Source organism: Aulonocara sp. 'chitande type north' Nkhata Bay, linkage group LG13 (genome assembly GCF_057382095.1).
Source record: "Aulonocara sp. 'chitande type north' Nkhata Bay isolate Kocher_YH1m ecotype deep benthic linkage group LG13, A_spYH_male_GT1.1, whole genome shotgun sequence".
In the NCBI taxonomy this organism is placed as follows: Eukaryota; Metazoa; Chordata; class Actinopteri; order Cichliformes; family Cichlidae; genus Aulonocara; species Aulonocara sp. 'chitande type north' Nkhata Bay.
In genome coordinates, this window is record NC_141356.1 from 766,012 (window position 1) to 789,412 (window position 23,401).

Sequence of the window (23,401 nt, forward strand, 5' to 3'; positions counted from 1 at the left end):
CTGTTCTTATTGTTCATTTAATGTCGAATCTATTTTATTTTCTAACCAAGCAAGCATGATGTCATTGATAAAAGTGAAACTTACCGTGATGTTAATTTTTCCTAATAAGATTCATTGACCGAGTTGCTACTTGGTAAAATCCTGGGGCCGTACTTCAGAACACGAAATAATCAAAAGCATTACAAATGGCATCCATACATATACGTGCAAAACTATTTTGTTGGTCATCCTAATAGTTTATTAGGGCAACTTTCCGATGGAAGTTACTGTGACCTTATCCTGCACGTACTCTGCACATTCTTGTATAAGTGATTTATTTTAGAGCAGACTTTGCAGCAGGTCCATGCAAATCCAGAACACAAATTCAGCTTTTGCTGCTGGATTTACTGAAAGACTTTGTAAAAATTAATCAAAACACAATTCGTTTGAGTATCGTGCAGACAGGTTAGCATGTCAAACTTGGTGTGATAATGTTTTGTCATCGATTGTGTATCAAACAGGCCGCACACAAATAAAATTATTCAACATGTTTGCTCTGAAATAGACACGTTTGTTTTCCTTACCCTCAACCAAATACCGAACAACAACAGTCACCTCAAGTCACTGTAAAAATAAAACCCCAATAATAATAACAACAACAACAATAATAATAATAACAACAACAACAACAACAATAACAATAATAATAATAACAATAATAATAATAATAATAACAACAACAACAATAATAATAATAATAACAACAACAATAACAATAATAATAATAATAATAATAATAACAACAACAACAACAATAATAACAATAATAATAATAATAATAATAATAATAATAATAATAACAACAATAATAATAATAATAATAATAATAATAATAATAGATTAGCCCGTCATGGAATTAAGGACTTGAGGTGAGTGTTGTTGTGATTTTGCACTCCATCAATAAAACTGAAAAAATTAAATTGACACTTGAAAATCTCCCAAATCACGTTTGTATTTGTCAGAGTCACTTTACCACAAATACACAGAAAGATTACAGATATTGAACTACATAGATTTGTAAATCTCACGCTGAAATGCACAGACTGGACAGCATCTGTAACCTGTGCGACTGTGGTGTGTAAGGCATGATAACACAATATTAGTGTACAGCTGTATTTTGTTACAGTGGGGAACACAAAGTGATCAGTCATTAACTAATTGATGAGGGGTCGTTACAGCCATCCCCGGTCTGCAGGAACGCGACGAGCTCACACAGATAAACACTGTCACGGGGAAATATCTCCAAGTTTAATCCACGCTAACCGGTTATTCCGTCTAACTGAAAGAAATGCAAAAACCTGGCCTGCCGTTGTCACGTGAACACAACGTTTCTATGGTAACAAAAACCACAAACCGTGCAGAGACAGCTGAGAGGCTCGAAAAATGTCTCACCGAGCGTTTAGTAAACGTGTTTGCGAAGACAAGCGCGACTTTGACGAAATGAAAAACGCCGCCGTGGAGTTTTATCGAGTGAGCAGAGTCCCCCAGGACATGGAGCGAGCTCTACACCAGCTCTTCCTCCACCGGCCCGCAGACCTGCACGGGTACCTGGTAGGACTGTGAGCCTCTTTCTGTCCCTGTGATGTTAGAAAACAAACAAACAGAAGGTTGTTTGAAGTGTATTTGTTGTTCTTCTGTTGAAGGTATTTCCTGTTTGTAAGCACATATGAGGTGCTGTTTGTCACAGCAGCGTGACGGGGTGTCACAGTCATCACAACGAGCAAACAAAACGACTGTAAATAAAAGATAGCCCCAGCCACCTGACGTCACCTGTTGGTTTCAGACATCACCTTCCTGTGATGCACGAATCAGTTAGTTCTTAGTTTGACACACTGATTCAGAAAGTTGGATTTTTAACACTATAGTGTTAAAAATCCAACTTTCTGAATGTTACCCATATGGTGCCCATAGAACATAGCCCATCTGGGCTGGCTCAAGTGGGTCCTACTTGGCTAATCCAGGTGGGTCCCAGATTGGATGCCCATTGTAAGCCCATCCCCACTTGGAACCCCCATAGCCCATGTGGGGCCCACATACTGGTGTTTACTGGGTATGTTGAAATGTTTTGTCACTGGTGGGAATCATGTTGACTAATCCAAGTCAGTACTCAACTTTCTCGCTCTACGAACTCGCTCTACCAAGCGTGTTCACATCACTCCCATCTTATATTCTTTACATTGGCTCCCAATAGAGTTTAGAATTCGCTTTAAAATTCTTGTTTTAACATACAGATTGGCTCCAGATTACTTATCCAAGCTTCTTATAAAATACACTGCTGCTCGCCATCTCCGCTCACAGACTCAGAGTCTCTTAGTTGTTCCCCGTACACGACTGAAGACAAAAGGGGCGGAGCCTTTCAGTCTGTTGCACCAAGGCTGTGGAACAGTTTACCACTACCACTACGTTTACTTGACTCTGTGGATTCTTTTAAAAAACAGTTAAAAACTTTTCTGTTCAAACAAGCCTTTTGTTGATCTACATATTTTATTTTATTTTTTTTTACATTATTTACATTTGATCTTTTACATTGTGTATAATGTCAAATCAAATCAAATCAAATCACTTTTATTGTCACATCACATGTGCAGGTACATTGGTACAGCACATGTGAGTGAAATTCTTGTGTGCGAGCTTCACAAGCAACAGAGTTGTGCAAAATACAATAATGTAAACAAGCAAAATACAAGAATGGCTACATCTGAAACTAATAAATATATGTACAATATATAATAGTATATGCATTTCTGGATGTGTATACTAAATATTTTTCTACGTGTGTGTGTGTGTGTGTGTGTGTGTGTACACACATATTTTACAAATTAAATAGAGTAAACAATAAATAAAATATATAAAATAAATAAAATAAAATATACAGAGTGAGACATGTGCAAAACAGTGGCATTTATATACAGTGTGGAGTGCATAGTGTTGAAGTTCCAGTAGTGAAGCTGAGGTGTCTATGACGTGTTCAGCAGTCTGATGGCCTGATGGAAGAAGCTGTCTCTCAGTCTGCTGGTACGGGACCAGATGCTGCAGAACCTCCTTCCTGATGGAAGTAGTCTGAACAGTTTATGGCTGGGGTGACTGGAGTCCTTGATGATCCTCCCCGCTTTCCTCAGGCAGCGCTTCCTGTAGATGTCTTGGAGGGAGGGAAGCTCACCTCCAATTATCCGTTCAGAGCACCGCACTACTCGCTAATGTCTATTGATTGTTTATTTTAATATTTTAATATTTGTGTACAGCGCTTTGTGACTGTCTGTCTGTGAAAAGCGCTTAATAAATAAAGTTTACTTGCTTTCTTACTCTTCCCACTATTGGGAAGCAGACAGCACACAGCTATGTTAACTGGCTGCTCGTTGGTCAGGTGAAGCAGCTATGCCCTTAACTCCAGTAGCCTCTAAGACGAAAGAAGAAATAGAGGCCCGATCTGGTTTTGTACCAGGCTTCAAATACCAATAACACGAAGGTGTTTTTCAGGTTGTAAAATTTGCCATTTGAACATGGGAGTCTATTGACCCACTTTTTGATTCAGCCTACCCATTAATATTAACAGCCACTGGTAACACTCTGGTGTCATGCCGCTCAGTTGTGCACCACGCAATTTTTCTAATTTTGCAAATATACTTGGTGATGCAACTCCTGCAACCAGGTGAGGCCTCGAGTGTACAGTCGGTGTATTTTTACTGCCTTTTAAAGGATACATCAGTGCAGAAGCTCAGAGATTTTCCACAGGCAAAGGTGCTGCAGCTTGCAGCAAATTATGTTTACTCGTCTTTACTTAACAAACCTAGTCCTCTAAAGAAAACCCCGTGAGCTATAAGACGAACTTAGGACTTACAAGTTATGCTAACTAGATTATGTTGAATACACAGTAATTAACTGGCTAGCTCCTGGCTAACAAGTGCCCCTTAATGTTAAATTAAATGCAGTGTATGCAGCTTTAGTTTTGCAAACTTAGAAGATGTCAGTGTGTATTGGCTGGTTTCTTTTATTGCAATATTGACATTATGTGTTGAAAGGCAGAAATCTCAGTGTTTATTGTAGTGTAAGGTTAACATGAAAACAGACACTAGTACTCAAGTGTCCAAAGGCTTCTTTGTTGCTCTGATGAGATTATAGTTGTTCTTTCACTACTTTCAAGGTATATTGAATGGAACATGATGTGATTTTGTAAATCATGTTCAGTGTAAGAGAAAGGACGGTCAGCCTGGGTACAGCCATTAGCTCGTGACAACTCATTGAGCACGTTTGATGCGGTCATTGTGAAAACACTTCATTTTTACCTGTCATGACCGTTTTAAACTATACATGTATATCTCACAGTTGGGTGCATTAATATTTCAGCACCGACAAATGAACAATGACAAGGACTCATTAATCTCTACAAGAGTCTGATTCATGGTGGCCAGCATGCTGGAAACCACATCGCACATCTGAAAGAACCAAAGTGGAAACACAACAAACATTATGAGCACAAATATAGTTTGGAATGACAGCGTTAGCCCGTTTCCTCTGCTGCTTTCGTGCTGTTAGATCTCAAAGGCCTCATTAGCTGAATGTGCAGTAGTAGCATGTATGCAGCAAGCAGGTGGATTCTGTACATTAAGTGAATTAAATAAGAATAGACAATATGAACATTTTACAAAATAGACAATATGAACATATTTAAAATTTAAAAAGAATTTGAAAGGTGCATTGTGGTCAGCACACGTCGCTGCTGCTTTTACAGGTGAATTTAAAATGTAAATAAAATGTGTTTTTGATGTTTTCTACACATGTTGTGTTTACTCTGTAACTACTGAACCATGCTATCATTGATGGTAAGGAGGAAACAGAATTGGTTAAATAACGTCACTCAGATACTGCGAGGTGTTTTTAACCATAACCATCCCTTCAGGCGGATTACTTTGCAAACCTCGCGGCACCACCGAGAATCAGCAGAGTGACGGGACGGCAGGTTTACGATGCCAGAGGACGACTTTCTGTTGAGGCAGAGGTCTACTGTGTTGTTCACAACAAGGACAAGGTAAAAGTCATTTGTCTCATTGTGGCCTTTAACTGGTGAACTCAGAGCTTTCTTATGTGACTGTGGCTGAATGTGATATGGATGAGTTTGGAGAACAAGCCAAAGGGTTGAAGAACATGTTGTTCATTAGTGCAGGAGCAGGTTTGTTTGGCTATGACGTACGACCTTAAATCAGCTCTCAGTTTAGTGAACAGATAAAATGACCTTACCCTCAGCCAGGCTGTCACCCTGCCAGGTGGCCCTGCACTGATAACTCGATAACAAGGCGCCTTGGAATTTTGAAATTCATACCACAGAGGCATCGCGTAAAAATCTCAGACAAGTTTCAATTTTAGTCGCCTCGACTGTCAGAGGTCAAGTTTTCCAAAAATCTTGTAATTGCGATAACTGAAGAAGGAAGTCACGTAGGATTTTCAAACATGAATCTACTAAATGTCTGAGGGGTCGCACTCGTGGCCACCAGCATTTTCATACATATGAGTTTACCTGGTTTGAGTTTTGCACGTCTCTTGCACTGTCTGGTGTTGCACTGTCTTTGTTTTGGTTTTTGCCATTTTGCACACTTGCACGTGTGCAGGCTGTCTGTCACATGTAGCACATGTAGCATGGTGTTGGAGTCACTGTGTGCCACTGCACATGGTTGGAATGACAATAAAGCCACTTGACTTGACCTAAGAGGAATTCATTGTGTGATAGTGCTGGAAAGTCTGACATTCATCTAAACTCCACTGGTACTGGTTAATACAGCAGTACATCTCAGTGTACCCGGTGCCCAAACAGTCACACTGAATGTTACCCACATGGCTAACCTGCAGCCTCCTTCCTCCTAATGAGGAGAAATGAAATGGTTGAAATGATATGAACCCTAACACCATACTGCTGGAGGCAGCGCAGGCAGAGGTCATTGTGCAGGCGCAGCAATTTCTCCATAGGTATGATCACTCTGCCCTCCAAGTATATGTTAGGAGAGCATTAATGAAATGTTAGGTTTTACTGAATAAATACAAATAAAACAGGAAACACTTTGGTCATTCCATATTAGAAAAAACAGAGTCAAATAAAAACAAATTTACAAAGTAACTGTTGTGCGTTGGATGCCAGGGTGTGCGCTGTGAACCAGTCCTACTGAAGAAATCCTTCACTCACGTGCTCGCGCCAGTGCTGCCCACCTCAGTAATTCTCTTCATTCCACCTGGTGTTTCTCTGCTCCATGTGGGCCTCCAGCTTCACTTGGGTGGTGCTGCACCCTGCTCAGCTCCCTGTCCCCAGACCTGAGGGCTTATTCCTGTCATCAAGCTTTGTATGCTTGTGCACTAACATAACCTTAGTCAGGAGGATTTTGTAATAATAATAATAATAATGCATTTTATTTGAGGGCGCCTTTCAGAAACCCAAGGTCACCTTACAAAAAACACAATTAATAAAAGGAACAATAGTCATAAAATACATAAAATAAGTTAAAATTACAAAACAGAGCGTGACAACAGATAAAATCAGCATTAAAGCGAATAAGCCAGTTTAAGCAGATGTGTTTTGAGCTGTGTCTTAAATACAGAAAGAGTCAATATTTCTTAGTGCAGGAGGAAGAGAGTTCCAGAGCCGAGGAGCAGAGCGACTGAAAGCTCTGTTCCTCACAGTGATGAGGTGCGAGGATGAACAGCAGATGATGATCTGAGAGGGCAGGAAACAGCGGTGATATGGAGCAGGTCACACAAATACTGTATGACACCCAAACTCTTAATCTGAGGGGAGGGAAGGGTAGGCGAATTTTCAATGTTAATGGAAAAGCTGTGGGATTTGGATAAGATAGAGGCTGTACCAATAAGTAAAACTTCAGTTTTATTACTGTTGAGTTTGAGGAAATTGGAGGAGAACCAGGATCTAATCTCAATAAGACAGTCTGAGAGGGAAGAAGGTGGGAGGGATGAACTGGGTTTAGAAGAAAGGTAGAGCCGGGTGTCATTGGCATAACAGTGAAAATTTATATTATATTTTCAGAACATATGACCAAGAGGGAGCAAGTAAGTAATGAATAAAAGAGGCCCTAATACTGAACCCTGGGGCACACCAGCAGAAACAGGACAGAGAGTTGAAGACTGGGATTTAAGTTGGATAAACTGAGTGCGGTCTGAGAGATAGGAGGTGAACCAGGAAAGGGGGGTGTGACTAATGCCAATGGAAGCTATCCATGGTATCAAACGCCGCACTAAGATCAAGAAGGATGAGGATGGATAGGAGATCAGAATCAGCTGCCATCAGAAGGTCATTGGTAATCCTTAGCAGAGCAGTTTCTGTGCTGTGATTGGGGCGGAAACTCGATTGAAATGGTTCATAGAGATTATGGTCATTGAGATGTGAATGAAGCTGGGCGGCGACAACTTTTTCAAGAATTTTTGAAATGAAGGGGAGATTTGATATAGGGCGTAGATGATCAAAGTTATTGGGGTCTGCACCAGGCTTTTTGAGAGTTGGAATAACAGAAGCATTTTCAGTGCTTCAGGAACAATCCCAGTGTTCAGGGAGGAATGAATAATATTGGTTATGAGAGGAGCTAACAAGGGAAGACAGGCTTTAACTAACACAGTGGGGAGGGGGTCAAGGTGACAGGTGGATGACTTAGATGTTTTAATGAGATTAGATACATCAGTTATGGAAGGAAGAGTAAAGCTTGAAAATAGGAAGACAGTGGGGGAAACAGGAAGTCTACTTCAGAGTCAGGAGCTCCTACAGAGTTAAGTTGACGTTGAATGTCTGAGATTTTACAAGTGAAAAAAGAGATGAGAGAGTTGCAAAAATCTGTCGCGCAAGAGAACAGCAGCGCCTTTTGCTAATCAGCCATATAGTTCATTTACATTTTATATGTCACCTGACGACAGGAAAAGGTAGATGATGTCATTTCCTAGCACTTTATACTGAGAGGTAAATACCCTGCAACATAAGAACTTTTACCTTGTACTAGTAAATCACCTTTTTCACCCTTCTGAAGGAGTCCTTCATGTTTGTGGTGTGTAGAGCATGTCATCAGCTGCTGTTTCGAGCCACTTGGTCCCTGAGAGTCAAGAGAGGACTGAGCATGTGATGGCTGCTGTGCTGTGGATCAATGAGCCTCTGAACAGCATGCTGAAAGACCGAAATCCTTGTGACCAGTTACAAATCGACGATATACTCAGGTAGCACCTAATACTACTTATTAGTAGTACTTCATTAGTAGTATTTTTCAGTGCTATGTGTTACCTTAAGGAACATGTGTCATATCATGTTCAGTCACAAAAACCATTTAACACATCTGTCCTGAAGTGGCCACTGAAGCCAGGATCCTGGACATGAACTGGGAGGTGTAAGAAACAGATTTGACTGCAGTCTACTGACATTCACGCTGTACTTCTCTTGCTCTTCTGAAAATCTTCCTTAGGAATCAGGCTTGTCAGGGATTGTTACGTTGATTAAACCACATTTTTATTTGCTCATCTGAAATGATGTAGCACTTTCTTTAAGGACCGCTGTCTGGAGGAAAAAGAGGTCCGGGACAGGGAGAGGCCTGAGGTGATTCCCTCTTCATCTCCTCCACAAACTAAAGACAAGAAGATCATTAATAAAGGTGAGTGAGTGGTAAGTCCTGCCCTGAGCTTTCTGTCTTTAGTCATCAAATGTCATCAAATGTGCGGTGACTCCCAAACTAGGCGAGTGGCTCCAGCAGATCCCGGGAACAACATCGGAGATCTCTGTCCAGAAGAGCGCAGTCCTGGGAACAGCTAAGATACTGCGCAGGACCCTCAAGCTCCCAGGCCTCTGGTAGAGGACCCGAGCTTGAAGGATAAACCGCCCGGTGTTTTATTTTATAACACATAACCGACAAAAAGAGCTTTTAACTAGGGCTGGGTATCGTCAATCGTCGATTTCTATAATCGATTCCATTTTGACTCAGACAGTCAGAAAGTGTATAAAACAAAGCTGACACTGAGACTTCATCAGAGGTGTGAGCATCACAGCAGAGGCCTTTGTGTCAAAGTAACTGAGGATGAAACAGACAAACATGATGGAGATTTTCCTGGCCTGGCTTTTTATAGCAGGTCAGAAAACCATGAATCAAACCATGAATGAACATTACCTGCTGCTGCTGAAGTGAAGCAGAGTTATTACGGTTTGATTACAGAGACAGCTGAGCAATCATTTGTAAAAGTTTACACGTCTTTGCTGTTAAACAGCAGAAATCAGACTTTGTTGTCGGAGGTCATTTTTGAAAAAACACAACTGTGGCCAGCAGCGCTGCACACAGCAGCAGACTGGTGCGTGATGGCAATGAATAATGCAGAAAACAGAGGTTTGATGGTAAACTGGTCTCTCAATACTGTGAGAGAGAGAGAGCTGTGCAGGAAGTGAGGTTTTATGGTGGTGGAAGCAAAAAACAGCCAAAGTCAGAGGGAGTTCATGACGCTGTTTGTCAAACGTGAAGCGTAGTTTGAGCTTCTTTTGCTGCTGGTTCGGTGAATTTTGGTCAGAGTGATGAAACCTGCAGCTGTGACATGTCTGGTAAAATACGTTTATATTTAACAATCGATTCAGGATTTAATCGATGTCGCTTTATTGAAACCAAAATTGATTGGAATCAGAAAATTGATTTTTTTAAACCCACTCCTACTTTGAATATTTTGACATTGTTATCTGATAGCTTTCCTTTCATTATTAGATAGACTGGCACTCTTTATGAGGCAGTAAGTGAAAAGGTTTGATCGTGTTGTGTTTGCTGTTAGGAAAGGATACAAAGAGGCACCTGAAATGGATTTATTTTCATCCTGTTAATCGCTGCGATGTCTCCCTCCAGCTCTCACTCTCTGCTCTTTCACAGCATTCAGTTTAATACAAAACTAATAATTCGTAATATCTCACACACAGTTTTTCTTCTTGTTTTGGCTGCTCCCTTTTTTGGTCACCACAGGGAATCATTTATCTTCATGTCATCCACCCTTTGCATTACCTCCTCCTGCCCTCCTTCAAACTTCGACTGTGTGCTCAAGCTTTCTTTTAGTGTAAACTGGAGTTTGTGAGCGATCAGTAAAATCAAAGTTCTCGTAGTCCTGCACCTTTTGAGCCATCTTGAATCAATTCTGGGGTCTTATTTGGTCCAGTTTTTTGAAGCATTACCCTAAAATTAAAACTTTCAATGTTTTGGTCACTGTGTTATAAAAACTGTGTAAAATCACCACTGTGGTCAGATTAAAAACAAAGAAACTGAGTTCAAAACAAGACTGGAAGTTTTGCTTCTCTCACTGTTTCTTGCTCTTGTGGAGGTTCAGGTTCTTTCTCTGATTAATCTTAGGTTTTTTTCTCTGTTACAAGCCAGAAATATGCTCCAAACTCTTTTGGGATTTTTATTATATTACAGGTAAAAAGAGCATCGTGGAAAAGCCATTTCCTGCAGTGGAACCACAAAAGCCAGTTCTACAGGGAAGCTTGGCTGTTGGCTCAGTGTCGCTGGCTGTGGCCAAAACTGGGGCACAGATACAGGGCATCCATCTGTACGAACACATAGCAGCTCTGAGGAACCAGGAGGTTTGATAATGAAAACACATACTGGATATTCGACGCTGGAAACAACATATAATAATGTTATTCATTTTGTTCAGCCTCCGGCACAGTTTCACATCCCTGTTTCCTTGGTGACATTGCTCAGCTGTGGCAAGACCTCGCCGGGAAAACTGAATTTACTGGAGGAAGTGATCCTGATCCCCAAAGTGGGACAACAAGTCAAACAAGTACAAAACAGAAACCTTTGGCTTACTTCTTCCTGTTGTCATCCTCCATAGACTAGCTCACAGTTAGTGTGTAGATCTCAGTGTTTCCTTTTTTGCTGTTTTGATGCAGTAGATTATTAGTAAGTCACCTTGGTTTCTTTATATTCTCCATTTTTCACTCTACAGTTTATAAAACATACTGAAATCTGACCTTCTTCCACAGATCATCACAATGGCTCTTGAGGTACAGAAGGAGATGATGAGAATAATGAAAACTTTAACCAATGGCGGGGTGAGGGACATTGCTGTTTATTAATTTTAAGAGTAGGCGCTGAATTCAGCAGATTGTATGAGGGCAGAGAATGCACACGGCGGAGGCAGGATTCAGAGATTTCCTGAAAAATATAACAGAGAATTGTATTAAGTGTTCATTGTTAAATTTGAAATTAATGTATCTGTGCTTATCTAAAGATCTAAAATGCTTCTTAAACTATTCCTCTATTTACCTGTGAATGGTTTGCATTTCATTTTCAGCCCTGCTGACTGACCCCTAGAACTAAAAAACAAAGAGTGGAGAGTGGGAGTTTGACAGTTGGCTTCTAATAACCTTGCGATGAGGACTATCTCATTCAGATATACAGTATTAATATAAACTTGTCTATTGTCATCCACATGTAGCTTCAGCTAAGCTACTTTGCAGCAAAAATATCTAAACAAAAACATACTTTCACCAACATTGTCACTTTACAAGTACCAGGTTTGGTTGGACCGTCTTCTGCCCTCACGGTTATTTCATTTATTTTTCAGTAAGGTGCTGAAAGCAAGTCAGAGGTTTTAGTCTATATTAGGATGATGTAGTCTAATTTTGATGAGCACCTTGCTCACTGCAGCTTCACTCTCCTCTTCATCCTCTGCTCCACAGCCGGACTCGTTTTGAAGTCAGACATGTAGTGATTATCTGCTTACAATTGTTTAGTAAGTGGCTAATTATAGTTCCTGCTTTAACCTGGCTGTTCTTTCTGGCCTCTGCCATCTACAAGCCATTTTCATCCAAAGAAGAGCTGCATTGGATGTTTTTTTTTCTTCTTTCTTCTTCCCCAGATTGTCTGCACCAAAAGTCATGCCATGTTGAAATTCAATAAAATCAGCTTTTGTCTCTATTCCAACCATAGCAAGTTCTACTCACCATGTTTACATGCCTAAATACAGCGAGTTTGTTCCACTGATTAGCTTTACTGAGTAGGTGCACCCAATAAAGTGTCTCACAGTTGTTTATGTATATATAATAGTTACTTATGTGAACCATGTGCTTGTTCCAAGGCCAGCGAAGCATTTGTATGTGACAGCGGGGCCCTGGCTGTAAGCCACGAGCGAGCAGAGCAGCCTCTGGATCTGATCGCTGAAGCCTGCACCAACCTTGGAGTTCCACTGGGCACACAGATCCATTTAGCTTTGAACTGTGCTGCTCATGAGCTCCTGGACCCTGTAAGTTCACCAAAAATAGTCAAACACTTTATGGAAAATAATGTGTTGACATGTTCTTGTGAACTTTTTCAAAGCAAATACATCATAAGCATATCAGTTTAAAAAAACAACAAGATTTATCATCTTCTTGCTGGATTCTCTAATCTCTTGTAGTCTAAGGGGAAGTATGAAGTTGCTACTGGAGTTCTGAAATCGCCCGATGAGTTAGTCGACCTGTACCAAACCCTCATCAGCAAATACCCAGCAGTGGTGGCTTTAATAGACCCATTTAGGCAAGAGGTAAGCAAGGCTAGCAAATAAATCTTGGACTAGTTCTGTGTCTTCTCTAAATATAGTTTTGCTGTCAACAAAATGTTCATGATTGCTGTGTATTCATGTTCCTGTGTCTGTTAATTCATAAGGACGGAGACCAGTGGGAGAAGCTGAGCAGTATGATTGGAAACTCGTGTTCACTGCTCTCTGATGTCTCCTACAAGTCACAGGGACCTCCCCTTCCTGGAGTCAGAGGCCATATCTTAAAACATATCAATGAGACAACAGTCAGTGACCTGATCCACATGACATCAGAGCAACAAGGTAACAGCTGGAGAAGAGAAAGATGGCACATGGATGAATGAAGCAAACTGCATAAAGTGCAATGAGTGGTCAGGTAGAGTAGAAAAGCACTATGTAAGAACCAGTCCATTGACCAGTTACATCAGGTCCAAGTAACAGTGAACAACTCAGTTAGTTGCAAAAATGAAATGTTTGCAATAGGAGTATTCCTTATGCTTCCTCTTCAACAGTCAATGATTTCTTCCGCAACCTGTATAATTAATGGTACAATGCATCTGGTACGCATTTACACACAGCAGACAGTGATGTTCATCTCAGGTTCACTCTTAAAAATTTGCTGACCTTACTCTCTTACACTCCAAACTGAGTAATATACAGTAACTTGTTGCAAAAAGAACTGATCCAACATATTCTCTCTTTCAACATCTAACATACATGTAAAATACTACATACTACATGCTTCTTGGTGTAATTCAACATGCACAGCTATGACCCAATATTGCATCTTTCTAAATGAGGATTGGATTAAATAAAAAGCCTGTACATCATCAGAAGGGTAAAACTAACCAATCTCAGAGTGGTCTAATCCTGCTGTCACAGCTGGTCAGGCTGGACTCAATGCAGGACTCTGAGTCATACAGGTAAGATATATACATATGTACATTGATGAAGGATCACGGCTCCAGGGGAGGTCCAGGGCATCCAGGGGATGTTCAGGGCATCCAGGGGATGTTCAGGGCATCCAGGGGATGTTCAGGGCATCCAGGGGATGTTCAGGGCATCCAGGGGATGTTCAGGGCAAGGGTAACACGTCTACACTCCTCTTCACACATTCTGTGACTCACCAGCTCACAGACTCACTCCACACTGAAATCCACTCACGCTCACGTTCATCCAACAGGGTCCACAGGAAACAAGAAGGGTTCCAGGAAGGTTGAGGTAAGTACAACGATCCAATGAAGAACATCACCGACATGTAAGGGTTGAGCTGAGACACATGGAAAAGAGTATTTCTGTGCATGCTCCGAGGACGCTTCAACTAGACTGAGACAAGGTTGACCATGGAGTCAATCTCAAACTGCCCATTGAAGTTGGGAGCCAGTTTCCTGGACTTGATTCAGACTGGAACGTACTGCGCTGAAAGCAGTCCATCGGTTTTCCATTGGGCAGCTCAGGTGGCTCTCCAGATGTGGCGGTGCCTGCGTAGATGATGTTGAACAGAGGGAACCATACGCTCACTCTCAACTGTTGGGAACAGCCGCCGTTGGTAGCCCTGTGATGCGACAGCAGACGTGAGGCTAATATGGGCATATTCGATGCAAGTGAGGTAAGAACTCCAGGTGCTCTGTTTGGTGGAGGTGAGGCAGTGAAGTGCTGCCTCCAACTCCTGGTAGGTACATTCGGTTTGGCCATTAGTCTACAGGTGAAATCCTGAAGACAAACTAACCTTGGCTCCGACTGCCGGACAGAACCCTTTCCAAACTCTAGAGTTGAACTTGTCCCGGGTCTGATATGATGTCCAAGGGGATCGCGTGAAGTTGAAAGACAGGTTTGGTAAGGATTTGGGTGGTTTCTGTTGTGAGGAAAAGCCACGAAATGTGCTGGTTTTGAGAACTGGACAACAATAGTCAGAATTACCATATTTCCTGCAGAAGGAGGAGGCCTGTCATAAAATCAAGTGCGATCTGAGACCATGGTCGTCTGGAGGTCGGCAGAGGTCGAAGTAGGCCTGCAAAAGGAAAGGTTTGAGGCTTATTTTGAGCTCAAGTAGAGCAAGCTAAAATATGCTCCCTGGTATGCCAAGTGTAGGCCACCAGGCGTTCCAGGAAAGAGATAGTCTGATTGATGCCTGGATGCCAGGTGAACCTCGCCGTGTGGTCCCACTGGAGAACTCAGGACTGGACTAGGGTTGAAACGTAGAGCCACTCGGGCGGCCTGGTTCTGGGATCAGGTTTGTTGTACTGTGCCTCACAAACTGTGGACTTTATCCCCCATGTAACAGCTCCGATAACATGAGGAAGATTGAGGACTCCTTCAGAACGTCCTCTGAGGAAGAAAACTGCTGAGACAGTGCGTCGGGCTTGACATCCCGTGAACCAGGCCTGTAGGTGATAGAGAACTGAAAATGTGTGAAAAACAGTGCCCACCTGGCTTGATGGGCGCTCATCCATTTTGCAGTTTGACGATACGCCAGGTCCTTGTGATCAGTCCAGACTATGAATGGTTGGGGCGTTCCCTCGAGCCAGTGATGCCAGGGCTAACTTGATGAGGAGGAGTTCTCTATCCTCCACATTGAATTCACGAAAGAAGTAAGCAAAAGGATGTAGCTTACCTTCATACTGCTGCGAGGTGATTAAAAGCAGCCTAAGAAGACTGATCCCACTGAACCTTGGGAGAGGTGAGTGAGATATTAGACGATCTTACTGATATTCCAGATGAAGCTGCGATAAAAGTTAGTTAAACCCAAAAAGCATTGGAGCTGCTTCCAATCTGGGGGTTTGGACCAGTCGAGTACTCGTCGGACCTTCACTGGGTCTGGTTTGATGTTCCCCTGCTCAGTAATGAAGCCCAAGAAGGAGACTGTTTCCATGTGAAATTCACATTTCTCAGCTTAAACAAATAGACGGTTTTCCAGCAAATGTTGTAACACCTGTTTGACAGTCTATAGGTATATAAAAATATTGGAAATTATTGCCACAATGGTGCATTACTATAACAGCTAACTGTCTGTTTGTGTCTTGTTGGCATACAGGTTCTGTGTTGATGGGAACTACATGCAGTGAGCCATGCAGTGAGGATTCTTTGTCAGATATAGTAAGTCTTCTTCCTGGTTTCTGAGTGATGCTGCCATGGTGGCGAACAGTGTCAATGTGAAGTTCTGTATAAGCAGACGGCAGCCATCTGCTTATACAGAAATTCACATTAAACAGAAATTTACATGAACTACTTACATTAAAAGTATAGCCAAACCCATAGATTTAAAACAGATATTCGTCTACAAATAGTGACAGAATTTCTGCATGACAGTGCCTTACCTGAAAAATGATAGGTGCCCAGCAGCCTCGCTTTGTGTGTAACCAGAATGCAACCAGCTGGTAACCAGTTGAGTCACATTATTGCACTGACCAGTTTCAGAAGTATTGTGCTTATCAGCACAGACTCACTTAGAATGATTTCCATTTGATGGCAATATTTTCGCATTTCCAAATTATTATCTTTTTTTTTTCAAATATTATAAATTAAGATCATATACCTAGCCCTTTATTTGTCATGTGCAAATAAGGGGATATCTATCTTAAAGCTCAGGAAACTATTTCGACAACTTGCCAAACAGCTAAAAGAGCAAATGAGAGCAGGTCCAAAGATATCCACTACAACCTGAGATTCTGGCAAAATACATTTATATTTAAAAATAGATTCAGGATTTAATGAATCAATATCGCTTTATTCAAACTAAAATTGATTTGAATTGGGGAAATTGGCTGTCTCAGTGCCAGCCTGACAGGATGACCAAGACTATTGACTCCCTGTTCACCCTGCAGCGATGTTTGGCCTGGAGGCAGCTGAACTATTACAGCAGGCTCAAGATAGTCATTGCTGTGCCAAGGAGGTGTCAAGGGGCCTCTCCAGGAGATCTAGCAGTTCTAGAAGGTCTAGGGCTTCCACATATCAGCCAGCTTCTGAAGTCCCAGACTTACCCTCGGACCAGGCCAACCATCCCCATCCCAGTCTCCCCAGCGCAGGGCGACTTGGTCAGCTCTGGAGGCAGACCTTTGGTTGGTGTCTACCTTGACTGAGGACTAATGCCTGCTGTTCTTCCGTAGACCTTGAATGACCATCTTGAGCCTTTCCTCAGTGCGCGACCCCCAGCAATTCCAGATACTGCGGGAAAAACTTGGCCCTCTTGGGAAAAGGTTCAACACAGGAAGTGGATGCCGATAACTGACAAGCTGGGTTCTCTCCCCACTACTTTTTAGTTCTTAAGCGGGACAGGAGACTTCACTCAATTTTGGATTTCAAGAGGTCTTAACCATTATCGTCAGCCCCTAAGATGCAAGATGCTGATGAATCCGGGGGTGAGGCAGGCTGTCAAAGCTTTAGCTTGCCACCATCAAGCTAAAGTATGTCTACTTCCAGATTCCTATCTGGCAGGGGCACTCCCCCGGGCTCAGGCCAGGGGAGCAGAGACTCCATCTGCAGATGTTCGACCAGATCTGGTGCCACTTTGTAAGAGTAGAGGTTGACCTTTTTGCCTCCAGGAAGTAAACAAATTCCCTCACCCTAACCCACCAGGGCTGCCTACTCCTTTTGCTGGGGACTGTTTGCCTCTTGATGTGCAGTCCACCAGTTGGGAAACTGGGGCCACAATTGACACCACCATGCAATTTCTGCAGTCAGGCTTGAACCTACACCACTGTACTCTGGTCATGTGGACTTTGGTCAACTGCTTGCCCACTGAGCTAAACAACACTGCTCAAGTGACCTACTCAAGTGCCCTGAGGGTCGTGCCCTCTGAATATCTACTAGATGATAGGAGTGCAGGTCTACAGACAATTCTTATTGTGACCATCACCAGTACTAACCAGCTGGTCTACACAATACAATGGCTTGCAAAAGTATTGGGCCCCCTTGAACTTTCCCACATTTTGTCACATTACAGCCACAAACATGAATCAATGTTATTGTAATTCCAGGTGAAAGACCAACACAAAGTGGTGTACACGTGAGAAGTGGAACGAAAATCAGACACGATTCCAAACATTTTTTACAAATAAATAACTGCAAAGTGGGGTGTGCGTAATTATTCAGCCCCCTGAGTCGATACTCTGTAGAACCAGCTTTTGCTGCAGTTCCAGCTGCCAGTCTTTTAGGGTCTGTCTCTACCAGCTTTGCACATCTACAGACTGAAATCTTTGCCCATTCTTCTTTGCAGAACAGCTCCAGCTCAGTCAGATTAGATGGACAGCGTTTGTGAACAGCAGTTTTCAGATCTTGCCACAGATTCTCGATTGGATTTAGATCTGGACTTTGACTGGGCCGTTCTAACACATGGATGTGTTTTGTTTTAAATCATCCCATTGTTGCCCTGGCTTTATGTTTAGGGTCATTATCCTGCTGGAAGATGAACCTCCGCCCCAGTCCAGAGAAGCACCCCCAGAGCATGATGCTGCCACCACCATATCTGACAGTGGGGATGGTTCAGAGTGATGTGCAGTGTTAGTTTTCCGCCACACATAGCGTTTTGTATTTTGGTCTCATCTGACCAGAGCAGCTTCTTCCACATGTTTGCTGTGTCCCCACATGGCTTGTGGCAAACTGCAAACGGGACTTCTTCTGGTTTTCTGTTAACAATGGCTTTCTTCTTGCCACTCTTCCATAAAGGCCAACTTTGTGCAGTGCACGACTAATAGTTGTCCTATGGACAGATTCCCCCACCTGAGCTGTAGATCTCTGCAGCTCGTCCAGAGTCACCATGGGCCTCTTGGCTGCATTTCTGATCAGCGCTCTGCTTGTTCGGCCTGTGAGTTTAGGTGGACGGCCTTGTCTTGGTGGGTTTTACAGTTGTGCCATGCTCCTTCCATTTCTGGATGATGGCTTGAACAGTGCTCCGTGGGATGTTCAAGGCTTGGGAAATGTTTTTGTAGCCTAAGCCTGCTTTGAATTTCTCAATAACTTTATCCCTGACCTGTCTGCTGTGTTCTTTGGACTTCATGGTGTTGTTGCTCCCAATGTTCTCTTAGACAACCTCTGAGGCCGTCACAGAGCAGCTGTATCTGTACTGACATTAGATCACACACAGGTGCACTCTATTTAGTCATTAGCACTCATCAAGCAACGTCTATGTGCAACTGACTGCACTCAGACCAAAGGGGGCTGAATAATTACGCACACCCCACTTTGCAGTTATTTATTTGTAAAAGATGTTTGGAATCATGTCTGATTTTCGTTCCACTTCTCACGTGTGCACCACTTTGTGTTGGTCTTTCACCTGGAATTACAATAAAACTGATTCATGTTTGTGGCTGTAATGTGACAAAATGTGGGAAAGTTCAAGGGGGCCGAATACTTTTGCAAGCTACTGTAGCAGCAGTGATGAGTGAGAGGCTTGGTTTCAAGAGTAATAACCACAAGGAATAGTACCTTCCATGGAGAAGCCCAAGATCAAGGTAGCATGGAGGGAAATTGGCCAACTATCAGAGTTGCAGAAAGGTGCGAAGAAGGTGCCTTAGAAATACAGCAAGCTGTCTATACCTGATGCCTTGAACAGGGGAACAATATGAAAACAGCCCCACCAAGACTGGAGACAGAGCAATACTGGAAGAGCATATGGGAGAAGGCTGTAACCCATAATGGCAATGCTCAGTGGCTAGTGGATCTAAGGCAGACCACCACAACTGCACTGAACAGGATCCAGTAACCACCACAAGCGCAGATAAAGAGTCTCAAGCAAGAATAGTTGGACAGCACCAGGCCCTGAAATGATTCACGCCTACTGGTTGACTGTAATCCATGAGCCTCTGGCACAAATGAACCAGCTGCTAATTTACAAGACACACCTGGAATGCTTAACTTAAGGCCGGACAGTCCTGATCCCCAAGGACCCCAGAAGGGATCAGTCCCATACAACTACCGGCCAATAACCTGCCTCAGTACCAGACGCTCCTGTCAACTATCATAGCGGCTAAGATGAACAGGCACATGGCTCAATACATGAGCGGGGCACAGAAAGGAATTGGCAGGAATACCAGAGGAGCAAATCATCAGCTGCTGGTAAACAGAGCAGTCGCCTGAGACTGGATGACCAGACTGACCAGCCTGTGCACTGCCTGGCTTGATTACAAGAAGGCCTATCACTCGGTGCCCCACAGGTGGATCCTGGAATGCCTAGAATTGTACAAGATCAACAGGACCCTAAGAGACTTCATAAGGAATTCAATGGGGATGTGGCGTACAACATGTGGGATGATATCAAGCTGTATGCCAAGAAGGCACGGGACATTGATTTACTGATCCACACCACCAGAATCTACCGCAATGACATCGGAATATCATTCAGACCGGAGAAGTGTAGTTGGATGTAAGTAAAGGGAGGGAAGGTAGTCGGAACTGAGGGGATCGCACTTCCAGAAGGCAAAATTGCAGACATTGAGGGCAATAATAAGTACCTGGGAATCCCACAGGCAAATGTAAACCAGGAAGATGCCGCTAGGAAAGCCGCAATCACCAAATACCTGCAGCGGGTCAGGCAAGTCCTGAGGAGTCAGCTGAACGGTAAGAACAAGATCCAGGCTATCAACACCTATGCCCTGCCCGATCAGGTACTGCAGGGGCATTTCATATGTATATAGTGATAACACTACACACCTGTGGAACTTCAGGTTGGGGGTTTGACTCTCAACCAGGGGGGTCTGTATCCAGTAAGGGTCCCTGTCAGCCTGTCAGATACATAGATCAGATACCTAGCTGGGATAATAAGCTGGCCAAAGGAGGAGATAGAAGCCAATGACCTCAAAACAAATCCAGCACCTGTACTGTACGCTAAGCAAAATGGTGAGTGTTAGTACCATACTCCAGGATGAGACAATGAACATCCATGAGTACATCAGGAAGATGGCCTCAACCGGCCGCGTGCTTAGAGAATACCTAAGCTAGCAAGAACCTGAGAAAGAAAAAGAGCAAGGACAAGAACCAATCATGGAAGGACAGGCCTCTGCACGGTATGTACCACCGGCAGATGGAGGAGGTGCGTGACATCCAGAAATCCTACGACTGGCTGGACAAAGCCGGACTGAAAGGCAGCACAGAGGCCCTAATCATGACCGCACAGGAACAAGCTCTGAGCACAAGATCCATAGAGGCTGGGGTCTATCACACCAGGTAAGACCCCAGGTGCAGGCTGTGTAAAGATGCCCCAGAGACAATCCAGCACATAACATAACGCCCCCAGGGTGGTGGAGAATGACCGAGCTAAGATCCTGTTTCGTCACTCATCCAAGTGACTTCTTCAGTCTTGCAGTCAGCTGAGACTGAACAAGTCACCTGGATGAGTGACGAAACATTTCTCCCACTGAAAAACATCCAGATGAACAGAATAAACCTTTTGGGGGTATAGCTACATCTATCACTACGCCCTTCTTCCCCTGCTTGCCCACATGTCCTATGTCCAGCTGGTTAGCCATCACCAGTTTTTCCATCTGTATCTGTGTCCCACAGGATCTTTGTCAGGTGGTTGATATATATATGTGTGTGTGTATCAGTTGATATTTGATTTATATCCACCATTGTTTTCAAGGTCAGCTACAAATTTATCGGTCTAACGTTGAAACAAAGCTTAATTTGGAAATTATTTAGAAACTATAGTACTTATAAGTGTGGCGTGTATTGTGAAGAAAGAAAGGTGAAACAATAAAAGTGTGGGCTTTGTAAATACTCCCTGGAGCGTGAGGTGCCATGGCAGAGGTTTGTGCTCTTTGGGTGCTTCTTGTTACATTTTTGTCTTTGTTTTAGTCTATTTATGTGTTTGCATTCAGGTAATGTTGTCTATTTCAAAGTGTTGATGTCTGAGACTGATAGTGATTAATCATGACAAAATAGTATGGTTATTGTTGTGTTAATTTCAGAGTGGTGGATATAGGTAACCATGTTACAATTTATTATTAACATCAGTTGTATTTGAGAACGTTAGAAAGATGCAGTTTGCTATGATGACGAGAACAAAAGAGTTTTTCGATATTCAATTAATTCCTTTGGTTACAATATGACAAAAAGCAGATAAGAGAATAAAAGATAGTCCATTCTTTCCTTGTCGGCTGCACAAAAAGTGACCAGAGACTGCCGTTGGACTACACACTGCATCTTATTGTTTATTGTATGATGCTGCTCTGAACTCCATTTTAAGCAGACTCGTGGAAATGAGTAGTATCTCAGGTAACAATTGCAAGGAGGATTGTTTATTAAGATAACGAGATCAAATATCAAGTAATAAAAAACTGGACCTGTACAAAGGTCACTAATAACCCCGACTGTCCATCCGTTTGCTGTGGAACTGTTCATCTATTTTGATTAACAAGCAGTGTAAATAGATGAAATATTGCTGTTTGTGTCTCAGACTGTGCTTTTCTTCTCGTTCAGGCTGTGGGTCTGGGCCTGCACTATGTCAAACTGGGAGGTCTAAGTGGGGCTGAGAGGATGACTAAATACAACCGGCTGATTTCTATAGAAGAAGAACTGGCCCAACAGGGAATCCTTGGTAGGTTTTTTTTTTCAGCCTTCCTTGTGATTTTTCTTTGGCTGGACAGAGAAACAAGGCCAGACAAAGCCCGAGAGAGAGAACGGTAGTAGTAGTGTCTGGGTTTGGGAACACGTCTCTCTCTTACTGCTGGATATGAAAGGACACGGTGTGTGAGGAATTGTACAAACGCGTGTTTGTGTGTATGTGTGAGTGTAAGAGTGAAAACCCCCTACCTTGGATCTGTTAATTGGCCACCTAATTACACACAAGGACAAATACTTTCCCATCCATCATTTCTGAAAAAGCAGGCAGGGGCAGCAGAGGGTTAATGAGAGATGAGTACACGTCTGTCTAATCAGCTGCCATAAGCCGGCATTATTCAGCATGTTTATCTGTGTTTAATGTTTGTGTTCATTCTACACGAAGTGAAAGGGTTAACGTTCCCCAGCCGCAGCAGTACAAATGCTATTTCCATCCAGTTGTCGTAGGTGTCTACGCTCCAGCTTTTGTACATTCACTTTATTTAATTTTGTCTCATCCAGTCTTTAAGGAGAAGCACCCTCCTCCACTGTTCCCTGATAACTCACATAAGCATTCAGGCACCGAGGGAGCAAGGTCTGGATTGGAGGAACACAGCTCACATCTGATTCAGACGGATCTTTGAAGGTGTCTTCATGATAATATAATATATTTACCTTTCACAATTCAGTTTTGCAGTTAACACCACCTGTAATAATCTGCTGAGGTGATTATAACCGTTGTGGATCGATCCAGGGTCACCATTGTATGAGCACCATTCTGCTATGTTTACAGCTCTGAAAAAAGTGTCTCTAACAGTTTGAAATATGAGTTCTTGTCAAGAAAAACATCAAATATATTCACATTTTGAGCTTCAGACTCAAAACACAGTGCTATGTACAATGATGTCATTTTAATTTGAAATAAAAACCAGAACGATTTTAAGGGACGGAAGTTCAAGCCAGTTCAAGCCCCAAACAAGTGCACATGGAAGATTTGCTTTTATATCTTAAATCTGCTGGATGGTGTTTGAAGGAAACGTTTGTATGTTTTTACTCCTCAGCAGTAAAAGAATGAGGGGGTGTTGTCATCAGTGTCAGGTGTACTAAAAGTCTCAGACAGGTTTGTGTCTCAGTGACCTCAACCTCAAGGTCAGAGGTCAAGTTTTCTGAAAATCTTGGAAATGGGATGAAATTAGATTTTGATTCAGTGTCAGTGTGTTTTCAGTGTTTGCATTTTTCAGCAAATAAAAGAGAAAATGATCACGCGTGGCCCAGAAGCATGTTTTCCTGCTGTCTTCCATTTCTGCAGGTC

At 42.7% G+C, this 23,401-nt stretch overlaps 2 protein-coding genes across 2 annotated transcripts in view; one reads left to right on the forward strand and one right to left on the reverse strand.

Moving 5' to 3' along the window:
* The window catches only part of hspa12a (heat shock protein family A (Hsp70) member 12A), a 373,254-nt gene that overhangs the window by 98,143 nt on the left and 251,710 nt on the right, over positions 1–23,401 (reverse strand). The window lies entirely within an intron of this gene.
* eno4 (enolase 4) lies at positions 1,338–23,350 on the forward strand. The gene is made up of 13 exons (XM_086258173.1): positions 1,338–1,590; positions 4,937–5,065; positions 8,078–8,235; positions 8,548–8,663; positions 10,449–10,615; positions 10,690–10,818; positions 11,021–11,089; positions 12,118–12,282; positions 12,436–12,561; positions 12,684–12,858; positions 15,590–15,651; positions 21,970–22,087; positions 22,612–23,350. Exons 1-13 carry the CDS (start codon positions 1,423–1,425, stop codon positions 22,731–22,733), a joined length of 1,704 nt encoding a protein of 567 aa, XP_086114299.1. The 5' UTR covers positions 1,338–1,422; the 3' UTR covers positions 22,734–23,350.

Coding starts and splice junctions, on each gene's coding strand:
- eno4 (XM_086258173.1), top strand. CDS start 1,423: ATGTCTCACCGAGCGTTTAGTAAACGTGTTTGCGAAGACAAGCGCGAC. Junction 1,591..4,936: donor CAGACCTGCACGGGTACCTG/GTAGGACTGTGA, acceptor CCATCCCTTCAG/GCGGATTACTTTGCAAACCT. Junction 12,859..15,589: donor CATGACATCAGAGCAACAAG/GTAACAGCTGGA, acceptor GTTGGCATACAG/GTTCTGTGTTGATGGGAACT.